Source organism: Mya arenaria, chromosome 17 (assembly GCF_026914265.1).
Source record: "Mya arenaria isolate MELC-2E11 chromosome 17, ASM2691426v1".
NCBI lineage: Eukaryota > Metazoa > Mollusca > Bivalvia > Myida > Myidae > Mya > Mya arenaria.
The window spans coordinates 26,060,589-26,074,068 of record NC_069138.1 but is presented as its reverse complement, the minus strand read 5'-3'; the positions used below and the strand labels follow the sequence as shown (position 1 = coordinate 26,074,068).

The window sequence follows — 13,480 nt, the reverse complement described above, 5'->3', positions numbered from 1 at the left end:
ACAGAAAATCTTCTCTTACGCGTATAATTCACTTATAATCCATGTTTTACTGTAATGACTCAAATTGTTAGATGTATCGTAATCAACTGTCAGTGTGCACTTTTAGTGTTTACTTATTTTAAACGTATATTCATGACAAAACCGAGTTTCCAACTATTAATCGACGATGTAGAAATTGACCTATGAATAGCGGGGAAATAGCTTCTGGTTCTAAAAATAGCAACATCCGGATATGTGTAGTGTTCTAAAAATAAAACAACTCGGGGGCAATCGTAATACAATTTTACTAATGTCACCTTCAACACATTAACAAATAAAGTTAGGTGAACATTTAATCCAATATCGATTAAATTAAAGAAAACAGCTAACTCATTGTTTATTAATGCAGTAAACATAACAAAACAACATAAAACATAATTATTCCCATTCACATAATTACCGGTCCACACATTTTACATTTCATTCGGAACTCCTCCGAATATTTACATTTCTGGCACATGATATTACAGTTAACCAATCGGAAAACGTAAACGAAACGGAAACAGTTATTAAACTTATTTGTCGTTCTTCAAATATAATGTTTTGAAGATAAATTGAAGACAATCTATTCAACCACAAATAGCATTTTTAACACCCATGCAATCGCCATCCATTTGCATTTTTTAATCATAATAAAACAACAGTAAAACCCAACTGTCAATCAACTTAAAAACCGCTCCTACCAATAACTAAAATAAATTCCCATTCCATAATAGGCGCGCTCTCCAGAGCGGCGCCAATGAAACCGTATCATTTTAATTTAAATTGTTTGCCTATTAAAAATACACATAACAGAAAAATAAACATGTTTGATTTGGTTTTAAACCTTTTGCATTCATACAACTAATGATGAAACAAAATATAGGTTCTACAAAGTAAACCTACTAGTAAAACAGTTTTTTTAACACCAATTTATTATTAGATGACAAGCACTTACACGTTCTTGGATTTCTTGTATAATTATTACAATATGTCAGTGTTTATTGAAACAAGCCCTAGGCCAAGAACGTTTCGCCTTACTTTTCCTTTGCAAAGCTCTTGAAAGCTAGTGCTCAAAACGTGAAGAAACATTAATTATTAGTTTTCTAATTATCTCTCAGGTGATCTCATGACGAAATAAACAGCGGGAAACTTTGTGTTATGAACATAGTGTTAGGAATAAATCAACAGAAGTAGAAATTAACGTTAAAAATTTGTCCGGCAGCGGTCGGGTCGAGCAAATATTAAATATATAAGTAAGCATGCTATAGCCAGACCGCCCACAACAGATACAGATTTTAAAACAAGTTTGTTTGTCATCATATAAATAGCCAAATAATTTACAGCAATCGAAATGGGTACACATATACAGAGTCTCGGCTCCCTAAAGCAAACGCCTGCATAAGAGATGTACACAGCGCATGAAAATATCGCAAGATTGATGGACAGGAGTGGAGGTACTCCTTCTAAGCTGTGTGATTGGATAACACCGGAAAAAGATACGATGATGCTGATGAAGCAAATGGTAGCTGAAAATAGAATAAAATATATATTGAAAATACTTTTACTTCTTTTTGAACCTCTGGAATTCGTTCGCACGTATCTGCATGCGTTTTCATAGAATCACATGAGATATAACAAGCAGACCTATACAAAATTGAAAGCCGGGGTAACAAAACATAATGACCCAGATAGGGGATAGTCATTGTGAAATGACCCACATGTATGAAAAGGAACCAAGACATAGAAAACAGAGACAGAAAACAGAAATATACATTTTACAATATACATTCAAACATATGCAATCCTTTTTTAAGATCAAATGATTATTTTGACATAATTATCTGGTTCAAGTGTGAGAAAGTCAGTCTTAATCAAAGAGAAGTAAGTACAATTTTTTAAAAAGCCGTTCATAAAGTTGATATTTTCACCCCTGATTGAAGATAATAACTTTGTCTACAACCGATTTTCAGTTTTTTAGTTTACATATAAGATATCAACAAGCAAATGGTAAAACTAATACATAAGATCACCAAGCACAAACCACAATGGCTGATGGGATAATCAGATAGTAAATTTATTCATGGGTTGAATACCTTGAGGTAATACCATCAATTAAACGTCTAGAAAATGTAAACAAGAACAGCAACGACAACAACAAAACATAAAAATCAAAAATCTACTAATACTTACTTTTATTGCTACTACTACTACTGCTACTGCTACTGCTACTGCTACTGCTACTGCTACTGCTGCCGCCGCCGCCGCCGCCGCCGCTGATGCTGCCGCTGCTACTGCTGCTATTACTACCACTTCTATTTCTACTACTACTACTGGCTATTATAGATTAAACTAAAATACACGATCATAATTGTTGAGGGTTATTTTTCCTTACACCAGCCTTTAAATTAAGGTTCGAAAATTCTTGCTCTGACACAATATTTAAGAAATAATTCACAACATTGAAGGTCATACAACATTTAATTTACTGCCAATCAGCCCCCAAAGATGTATATGGCCGAAGCATTAGCCGAGGACCATTCACCTTCGGGGTATGACTGGCGGTTCCTTATTATGCCATACGGCCCGAGGTGGTGTGTTATATTTCGTATCCTATAAATTTTATGTTACCATTCAATAATTGTAAAGCGCTTTTGATGTGTTTTATTGAACAAAGCAAACAATGCACAAACATGTTTACTTTGATTACTCGCCGTTTAGAAATAATGAAAAGCGACAAACAACAGTTTCATGAGGTCAGCGGTCCATGCAAGAATTTAAATATACAAAGAAGATTTATGTAAGTAAAATACAACATTATAGTTGGAGGTCGAGTTGTTGCATTTATTGATTGGACAAATATCAGAAGGAAGAAAAATATATTACCTGCAAAAAATACAACCATTCCATTGTAAAATTGACATCTTTTTCTTTCATCCGAATCTCTTATTAGCTGGCTTATTGTTGTAAGTAAGATAGTTATACCGTGGACAACAATGTATGTGATTTGTAGACCGGCAGCTGCCTTGATGAGCGAATAAACATCTAAAACAAGTAGACACAAATTAGTTAACATCTAAAAGTATGTTTCTAGTCGTGTAACGTTTTTTCGTCTTTTTGTCATCGGACATCGGTAAGTGTTCTGTACAATTCACATTTTAGAAGTTTAATTATTATAGTCATGATGCACTATTTTGTTTAGGTAAGGTACTTGGCTGAATGACATGTCATACTTGCTTGTTACGCTTAATATTTATAAAATAAATCTACGGAAACAAGCTCAGTAGCCGAAATTTTAAACATAAACCCCGTTTAATGGCACAGGGTAAACGCCAAAGAAATATAACACAAAACAAACAATCATAAACCAGAAACATTAAGTTCAGATATTTCGAAAAAATAAGGGCCAAGCCCAAATACTCAAGCCAATTCTCGGTCTCAATCTAAACTCATTTTACCACATAAAATAATTTGTTAATCAAGTATGCATAAGATTGCAATTTTTAAAAAATGCATTTACTCATAGAATGTGTTGATAGAAATACCACTTAGTATGTACATGTCATTAAACATGAATAAATAACATCCCAGTAACGTATTAGTTACCATGTCTTAAATTCATGAGAAGAGCTGTCATAAAAATTCAATTTTGAATGAAACATTATATTAAGGAATAAATTCATATGCCTTTGTCATACATTCAGGAACCTATATCAAAATCCTTCTTCTGTTTTCTTACAGAAAGGATATTTCCAGGCTATTCATTCGTTTATGTATTGTAATAATAAACAATGCACAATTACTAGATTCGCATGAAAAATCTTTTTCTCGAGAGATCTATCGTCAAAAACTTACTAGATTCTGATGGAAAACAATCAGACAATGGTGAACACTCGCTGATGTTAGAATTGCTATTTTCCTCAGTAAAATTGCAGCATTTAAAGAGACCAACTGCTACGTCGTCTGTTTCACCCCAGGCCCAGTATGGCAATACAACACTGGATATTGCAATGCTCATCGAGCATAGTGGGAATACGAGGCGCAGTAAAAACTGAAAACATTGAAAGGAGGATTAATATTTAGTTCGATGTGTAGTTACATTTGTTTTGTTTTTTTTGTTGTAGTGATGCATTCCGTTCATAATCGGATTTATTCATTCCTTTAATAAATATTTTATAAGTAATACAATCTGAGCCGAAATGGTTTAAAAAAAATACAAATAGACTGAAATGGAAAACGTTTGCAACAAACCTGAATCGTACAAAGACTGTAACAACCGTCTCCTAGCAATAACAATCCTGCACGTATTCCATTCGTACATCGACAGATCCTTGTCGTTAAGACACCACAAAATGCTGCCCCCACATACTGGTCTAGTTAAAACATAAATGTTATATGTATTAAATAAAATGAATACAGATATTTCTTCTTCATACCCGAAACCGCGCATGCAAAACCTGCACACAGTTTCGCATACGGGCTTGTCCTCCGGTGTGTCCAATTTTGCATATGCTATATCTTGTCAACATTGTTGTGGAAAACCATGCTCCTTATCAACGGATTGGCTTGTCCTCCGTTTATTACATAAGCAACAACTTTTATTCTCGTTATCAGCATTTGACAAAAACTGCTTTATTTTTTCGTAATGCGCTTATATTGCATAATTAAAGGCTTCCATTTGCGAAAAACCTTGTGTTGCATTTTGGTGTAAATCTTGAACAAATTTGGACAAAAATGGATTTCTTACATTTATTTTGTTTAACTGGGAAAATAACATTACTCCTCCAAGGTGGACATTTAAGTAACTAAGGTTAAATTCAATAGCAGCGTCGTTGCTTCTCATTATACCTGAAATGATGCGACCTGCCACACAGTCATCGCTTCTGCCAAAAATAAATCCATCTGTTGACGGCAATCGCCCCGGTACCTCCCCATCACAAACACCTGTTGTAAGAAAATTATGCATCATAGAACGGGATATATACCGGTAAACATGGACATTCACATTATCCAGCATTGGTTAGAAATAAATCGAAAACATTATTGCCTTTTTATGTTTTTCTTATTCTCAGCCCTACCTAGACTGAGCCCTGTTTTATATATATCATCCTAGCCATGCTGAGGGTCCTCTTTTATTCGTAAGTTTTAAAACATATCCCTGTTGTGCCTTGACCTTATGCCCTTGTGCCTTTACACAGTATTATCATTTCTTTGGTAGCTTCTGGCCTGTTCTTTGCAGTTTTAATTGTATTACAGGTTTAGCGTTAATATTGGTTCTATTTTTTAAAAACATATTGTTGTCAAAAATAAGCGTGTAATAGCGTTTTAGCTGTCTTTGTGAGTGTTTTGGTGACTTTACGCTACTGTTTGGACTCACACTTGTATACTTGTTAGATGTAGTTTCGAATATTCTTTGCCCTTAAAGCGGCATATATATATATACCTAGCTCACCTTACACAGCTGTTGTACATTTTGATGATTTAACATGTTAAAATCTTTGCAGAATTTCAAATGTATACGTTCTATTTATTCTAACTTAGTCCCCAAATCTAATACTAATTATATTGTATTGAAACAACAAAAGAATCGAATCGTTCACATACTGTCCCTGGCACTAATATAAAAGGTTTGACGTTCACTGACATAGTATTTGATGCCTTTTAACTATACCAGCTAAAGTGCTTTGATTGGGTACAAAACGACCTTTGTAGTACCTAGTAATTAATAAAATATATTTTCAACTTCTAGAGGTTTATCTCCATAAAACAATTTCGAAGCAATTTAAACAGGGCGTCTTTTTCTAAACACAACACTTTTCTATTATCATGTTAATTTCTTAACCATACGTTTGCCCATATTCGTGTAAGAGGTCAAGATTACATGTAAGTTGCATTTTGGTGATGGAACTAGTTTGGACAAATATTTGTCTCTGACATGAAATCTGTGGATCTGTGTGACATGCATTGAATCCTGACTGCCTGTTCATACGTACTGAAAGCCCGTCAAAATAAGTTTTTTTTAGAATACTATAAATCACTTGTTACAAAGATATATAAATATTTAAATGATGATTTCATAGTTGAAACATTTGTAATCAGCCCATAAACATATGAATGAAAATGTGTTTTTTTTTATATCTCACTTAATTTCAAAATTGTTACTATCGACTTGATACGCAATAAAGTGTTTTATATTGTTTATAGTGTTTGTTCGTATTGAATCTAAGAAAATAACAAGCCCATATATTACAAAAATACTTCATTTAACCTCAATCCAAATTTTAACTCATTTTGTCACATAAGAGCTTGGCAAGGTTCAAAATATTGTATGTTTTTATCCTTTTTTTAAAAAAAAAACGTATTTTTCAACAACGTGTTGATAAAAACCTTTTGTTTATGTTCAAGAGACTACTTAATATACGACCAATACTGTACCTGAGTAAAAATATCTTAAAAACAATGAATTGTTCTCAATAACATATTTCACTGTTAAATATGTTTTCTTTGGAATATTGACCAATTGAAGTTTATAATCAATATATTCTATTAGAGAATGCTCTTTTAAAAGGAGTAAAACAATATTTGAAAAATTAGGAAAAATCTCACTTCATATGTTTACTTTATCTTATATAAAACAAATAAAGCAGTTTCTACAAATTGCCAATTTATTCACAAAATACAATAAAATCAATTGATATTTACCTCTGATGTATCATTCGAGCTGTTTGAATGTGGACCACGCACTATAGTATCATGAACGTGTTTGATGAGTGGAGATATAAGTAAACATATTAACGAAAACTATATTACAAACAAACTTTTTTGGCCTTGAAAATTGCAAAAATAGGTTATTTCAGAATCGATTTACCAAAATAAAGATCACAATTAGAAAATGCATTTACTTTAGTTGTGGTGCCTTTTCGTCCATTTACCATAAATATTAGCAATCAGCAAGCACTGACATTTTGAATGGCACCAATATGGTTTAGGGTAAACAGGCATAATAACAGCATTGTTATTGACTCGATCAAAAACTAGCGGATACCGTACTTCAAGACACAAACATCTTCTCCATAAAATGGAATCCAACTGGAGAAACAATATGACTCCTCCAAGGTTCAATGCAATTAATTGAATGCTCAGTACGTGAACCTTTTATAACAATATGGTAGAAAGAATAGGATATCCAATACCAACATACTAATATTACCCAAACATTTCTTAGGGATGGACTTACAAACACCCTCATCACATTTAAAGCCGATAGTTGAGTGTCGATGGGGAAAGGACGCACTGTGACTTGCGATCCTCTCCTCCCACGACCTGCCAACGTTACGCCTCATGTAACATACTTTTATTATGTAAGTATCATTAAGCAATCTAATTTTTAAAAGTTTTATGTTACTAAAATAAATAAACTAGATGTTAAGAAAGGTTAAACAAGTTAGATTTCGGTTTAATACAAAGCAACCATACTCACAACAAATGAACCTTAAATAATATACTGGAAGTGTAATGTATATATGTCAATTCTATTCAGCAATTAAACCCTTTCAAAGAATATCGATATCATACATGGTTATCCACGCTATTCTAGCAGGAAATGTATGCTGCATGAGTTAAGAGATAAACAATGTTATGATACTTTGAATGCTTGGCAATGAAAGGTTAGCAACTGTTAGGGTCACAGCTAATATAGGCCACTGGCGTAGCTCTAATATCCTAGCAATCGGGCTAACACATTTAAATAGTCACAACCATGCCCCTTGTTAGCATGTTGTGAAAATACATTATAGGTACATTAATGCCAGAGCATGTGAATAAGAAATAGGTTCGTCAACAAGTAGGTCTGAAAGTGCTTCACGCGACCGCACGCTTGCTTTTGTGAATAAATATATTACACTAATGTATGAATAACAAATACAGTATTATATATATATATATATATATATATATATATATATATATATATATACCCTTATTTATACCCTTAAATACCCTGAGCAGACGACTTGTTGTTTAGGACGCACCCATACTCACAAATAAGCAGTATCAAAATCAATGAAAAATGTTTACATTGACCGAAAAGGATAAATGTCAAGGAAGATGCAGAAAACATGGTATTTCTACCTTATGCGACGACAGTTGATCACTGTAATTTTTTTCTATAAATGCATTATTTAGTAAGTAGTTAAAGGTTTATTACTTACAATTAATGTGTGTTATACATGTGTATGTATCGATTTTGAATACCAGTATCACTTTAAAATTGACCGGTATTTGATGTAATGATCAAAAAGACTTGAAATCGAATGATCCAAGAGAAAAAAGTATGTTATTTTTTCAGTATAAAACTTTTTAAACTATGATATTAAAACACATATTTCTACTTAACCAACAGATTATGACAAACATTTTGGTCCCTTATGTCCTCATGAAGACAAACATGGGTACCTGTCTGCCTTCATAGTATTAAATGCTGAAAAACATAATATATCATCCATTGTGGAAGATAATATTACCGTTATAATGTAGAAAAAAATAGTAGTGTCGCTGCTTCTCACCGTACCTGCAACGATGCGACCAGCCACACTGTCCTCGTATTTGTCATGACTGCAACCGTCACTGTACTTCTCCATCTGAGACATCTGTTGTAAGAAAATATGAATGATAGTACGGGGTATATATGTGGATAAACCACCACCGGTCGTTAATAGCTAGCATCGGTCAAAACGAAGTTCAAAATTGTCGTTATCACTCAGTTATTAATAATTTAAGCTAGAAAGTTAAACATAATAAAAAAGGAAAGTGTACTAAAAATAAGTTCTTTAAAGGAGGCGTTCGTTTTCTGTATGTTATAATTATCACCGAATTCTCCGTTTTAGTCATATACAGCAAGGTCACTGTGATACAGTAAAACTATTATTCACATTTTTGGTGAATGCCCTTTGAATGCTACAAAAAAGCGCCCCTTTCTTGCATTATATTTTATTTGTATTCTCATTTGTGACATAAACTGAGTCCGGTAGTCTTTATTGACATCATCATACACATATTAAAGGCCTTTTTACACTTAAGGTTAAGAATATTACTCTGATAACTTCTCGTGTAGTGTCTGTTGTGCCGTGACATTGTGCTTTTAACGTGGTTACTGTTAAATTCCTGGCATCTGGACTGGTCCCTGTAGTTTTCATTGTTGTTTTATAATGGAAACTAGTTAAAGACGAACACTGATATGACTTTATACCATATTTAAGTTCATATTTTGCCCATATATGTATAATAATAATATATATGTATCTACGAGTACAAAGATGATGTACACTGCACACGTCTTAATAAAGTATAATTTTGTAATGTTCTGGTGACGAATATCTTTACATACCTGTTTTACTTCCTTGTCCGCCCATTATCCCAGTTAAACCTTAGAACAACACATTACAACAATGTAATAGTTCATGCATGTAATATCCAGTGATACTTTTCAAGATAAATTTAGATGATTCACATATAGCTGTAAATAGACTTAAACCTTAGCTCAACATTTTACAACACTGTAGTCATCTATGAATGCAGCATCACACTGATTATTTTAAGACAAAATGGAGATCGCGTTCGCAAACCTTTCATGGTCGATATGAATACAATTAGAGCTTCAGTTATATTTGGGGAAAACTTTCGGTACTAGGCCAGACTTAAAATATTCTGTATTTTCTCCCCCCCCCCCCCACTCCCCCACAGCCGAGGAAGAATGAGTGAAGGTCGGTCGGTCGATAAATAGGCTTCTTAATATCATTTTCAAGAACAGTTATATAACTTATTCGAGTATGCTGAAATGTCCGTGGTTTGTGGAACTATTTGAGAATATCTTTATAAAAAACTGGATCAGTCGCATAACGAGAAAAAATAAGGCCAGAGTAACTTAGACCTTTAATGCTTCAAAAACAAATAGCTGAACAGAAATATCACCTTACATTTTGCACTAAAAAATTAAGTCGGCCCATGTTTCAGGTCGGTCATGGGAGGGGAAACATTAAATCTTTTATTTAGGCCTTTCATAGGAATGTGCAGGACGTGATACTGCATTGTGAGAATGAATAGGTTATGGACTGTTTTGCATCGAGCTAAAGTTTAAAACCTTACTCATTTTTCAAGCAGTACAACTGATTGAAAAACACATTCTTACAGTATCCAGCAACAAGGCTTATTAACCAGACTATGAAACCGCAATGGTCTATGTGTCAGGTTACAGGTTCTTCAATATATTGATATATGGTTTGTTCTTATGTTTACTCTTTTTTGCATGTATTTCATATACTTGAATGATATGTCAGTGCCCTAGGAATATAGGATGAGAACTTGATCCAATACATGATTAAAAAAAACAGAATAAATATATATGTGGAATTGATCTTTTTACATTTTGACGCCTCCATAAGCTGGTAATTTATATGCATATATAATATATAAGTGTGTGTGTGTGTGTGTGCGTGTGTGCGTGTGTGCGTGCGTGCGTGCTTGAGTGTGTGTGTGTGCGTGTGTGCGTGCGTGCGTGCGTGCGTGCGTGCGTGCATGCGTGCATGTGTGTGTTTCGATATTAAATTGCTGATTTATCATGAATAAAGGGAACGTTTTAGTATACATGTATTTAACACGAGTTGTTTTTCAATAGTTCGCTGGTATTCTAATTAATAGATAATAGTTATAATTTCAGCACATTAAATACACTCCCCTTAAATAGATGAGCGCAAATAAGCGATGTCATGTCATACTTTTATTTAAATTTCTATGATATTTCACACCATCCTTAATTCCATTAACATCCGATTATAATCATATCATTTAATTCAGCAAAATATACGAGAAAGTACCACAGCATCTGTGAATCTGCGCAATGCTTACCGACTTGTGCTAGAGAAGTTCTCTCAGGCAACAAGAGCTGTCGCTGGACAGGCTGCTCGACTATACTCCACTTTGTCTAAGAAATAAATGAAATAATGATGTTATTTGTGATTGTCCAAAGCAATAGAAAAGACACATTAAAGAGCAAACAAAAAGCCACAATGCGTGGAAACAAGGTTTTCAAAGACAGAAGAACTTCAGCCATTGTTGTGAGATTCACTTATAAAAAAAAATTCTATATATAATAACAGTGACTTCGACATCGACCCAAGGGACTGCAAATGAAATGTCATGGAAGTCCTCCATATACTGTTCCTTCATAGATTGGTCACTATATGTCATAGCAAACTAAATGTATTCATACCATAGGTGAGTTTGACGCCGACCTCCCGCTAGCACGCCCGAACAACACCATACGTCATTCCGATAATCAGGTTTCTCTTTGTGAAGACCTGGTTAAAAATAAAAAAATGGTTACAATATGTCAACCCTAATTAAAGTTATTCAGTAAAAAACGGTTATCTATTTTAGTAACAGTGACCTTAACCCTGATCCTAGGAGGACCTAACGCAATCCCATGAAAGGTCTTAATAAACTCTTCCTATATACCAAGTTTGGTTGCAATATGTCAACACTAACTAAAGTTATTCAGTAAAAAACGGTTATCTATTTTTAGTAACAGTGACCTTGACCCTGATCCTAGGGGCACCTAACGCAATCCCATGAAAGGTATTCATAAACTCTTCCTATATACCAAGTTTGGTTGTAATATGTCAATCGTGAGTAATGTTTTTCTTAGCCAGCCGTTTTTCTATTTTTAGTAACAGTGACCTTGTTCTTGACCATGACTAACACAGAGTATACCGTGCAATTTGTTGCATTATTTTCCAAAATTGTGCTTAAAATTTTGTGAAAGTAGCTTTAGAAGGCAAGCCCTTGAAAGTGCATTGATATTAGTTTGCAATACGTACATATGATTCGACTTTTAATTTGGTAGATTCAAACATAAGGTAGTCAATCGAAAGGTTATTATCAACGTTATGCATAGTCAATATTGATATCGGTTTGCAAAACTGTACTGATGGTCCGAATTGCATTGCTGTGGCTTCAAAAGGTAAAAAAGAAGTACAAAAGGTCAAGATAAAGTCATCCAAGGACGATATTGAAATTCGATAGCGAACTGTAGTACACATAATACAAATTGCAATTCCGTAGCTAAGATCAGTTTAATTACTCTCTTCGCTCCAGTAAAATTCAAAATCAGTTAAAGCAGGCTTAAGTCAGTGCTTTTTGAAAGTCCGATCCCATAAGTGTTGTTAATTACTGTCCAATATCCTTGTTGAGTATTTAAGTAAGGTTTTATATAGAATTTTGTACTAATACATGTACATCATCTTACCTCATAATAATTACTTAGCTCCATTTTAGTCAAACTTTACCCACAATGACTACACAAGGTCATAAAGCTTGTTCATATTTACCACTCGTTCTGCCTTGCTCTAGATGAATGAATGGAAGTAAAAGCAGTATTCTGTGATATATCGAAAGCATTAGGTCGCGGCTGACAAGAATGTCTTCTTTTTAAGCTTTCGCGGATAGTGGCTTTTTCAATTCCCTATTCAAATGGCTTACTGATTATCTCATTAACAGAATACAGTGCGTTGTGTTTTCGGTACTTTGTCAGATACGGTTACAAAATCTACTGGGTTCTTACCTATAATATACTACTTCAATGACCTTGTTCATGAAACAAAATCACCAATACGTCTTTTCAAAGACTTCACTACCTTCAAAATCTTTGTCGACGACCCATCGCTAACCATAACATATACCGCTGACCAGTATTATTTGCAATTTAGGGTACCATCAATTGAGTTTGAAAATGAGATATACCGTATGTATTTATATTATTTTTTCTTCAATTTACTTAAACACGTAAACTTTGCAAATAAGACAATTCATTTTGAACGTCGTAGCTTACACAATTAAATACGGAAACGTTTTTTCGCTTAACTACGAGCCGCGTCTTTCTACATTTTCACGCAATATCGGGCGTCTCTCTAAAATTGGCAGATTCACGTCACTCTTATGTTCTGGAAATTGATTTATTATTGAGAATTTAGCATTTGTTGATTAAAAAAATCACAAATAAAATCCTGTTAAATGTTATTTTGTAATATTTGTTTTAGATTGTACTCTCTGTTTCTTGTAAACAATTGTTTGCATGGCCCGAAAAACATATTTATTTTAACGTCTTCTGAGTCACAGAGTATCCGAATTCTTTGCAGCCGCTTTGGGTTCATTTACATTGTCAAACGACAATGCATGTGCATGGTTACCCAACGCTGATAAATGGATAGGAATGGAATAGGTCAGTCGGGGTTAACCGATGATACGCAGAATAACACTAATTATATGTAACAGTATCTGTTCAAAAACACAACTTTATTGTATACAAAATTTGGTAAATTATCAAAAAATTGATACATGAAGACAAATTTTCGCGTGTAAGACACACGACCCTCCTTTAAGGTTTAAGATTTTAGTTTAATCATTATGG

At 33.7% G+C, this 13,480-nt stretch overlaps 1 protein-coding gene across 2 annotated transcripts; it reads right to left on the bottom strand.

The window, feature by feature from the left end:
- Positions 1 to 648: 648 nt before the first annotated feature.
- LOC128222684 (uncharacterized) lies at positions 649 to 10,942 on the bottom strand. Of its 2 annotated transcripts, none has more exons than XM_052931771.1 (7): positions 10,921 to 10,942; positions 8,588 to 8,666; positions 4,867 to 4,962; positions 4,270 to 4,391; positions 3,874 to 4,069; positions 2,905 to 3,063; positions 649 to 1,547 (listed from the first exon to the last, which is right to left on the bottom strand). In XM_052931771.1, exons 2-7 carry the CDS (start codon positions 8,664 to 8,666, stop codon positions 1,225 to 1,227), a joined length of 975 nt encoding a protein of 324 aa, XP_052787731.1. In that variant the 5' UTR covers positions 10,921 to 10,942; the 3' UTR covers positions 649 to 1,224. The 2 variants fall into 2 exon arrangements, with proteins under 2 accessions (XP_052787731.1, XP_052787730.1); XM_052931770.1 differs by lacking the exon at positions 10,921 to 10,942 and adding an exon at positions 9,404 to 9,555.
- Positions 10,943 to 13,480: the final 2,538 nt, after the last annotated feature.

Bases quoted from the DNA above. Each gene is read 5' to 3' on its own strand.
- LOC128222684 (XM_052931771.1), bottom strand. From the start codon at position 8,666: ATGTCTCAGATGGAGAAGTACAGTGACGGTTGCAGTCATGACAAATAC. The intron at 4,070-4,269 runs GTTTGTTGCAAA...CAATGTTTTCAG, and splicing joins ACAGTCTTTGTACGATTCAG to TTTTTACTGCGCCTCGTATT. The intron at 3,064-3,873 runs GTAAGTTTTTGA...TACTTGTTTTAG, and splicing joins TTGTTTTCCATCAGAATCTA to ATGTTTATTCGCTCATCAAG.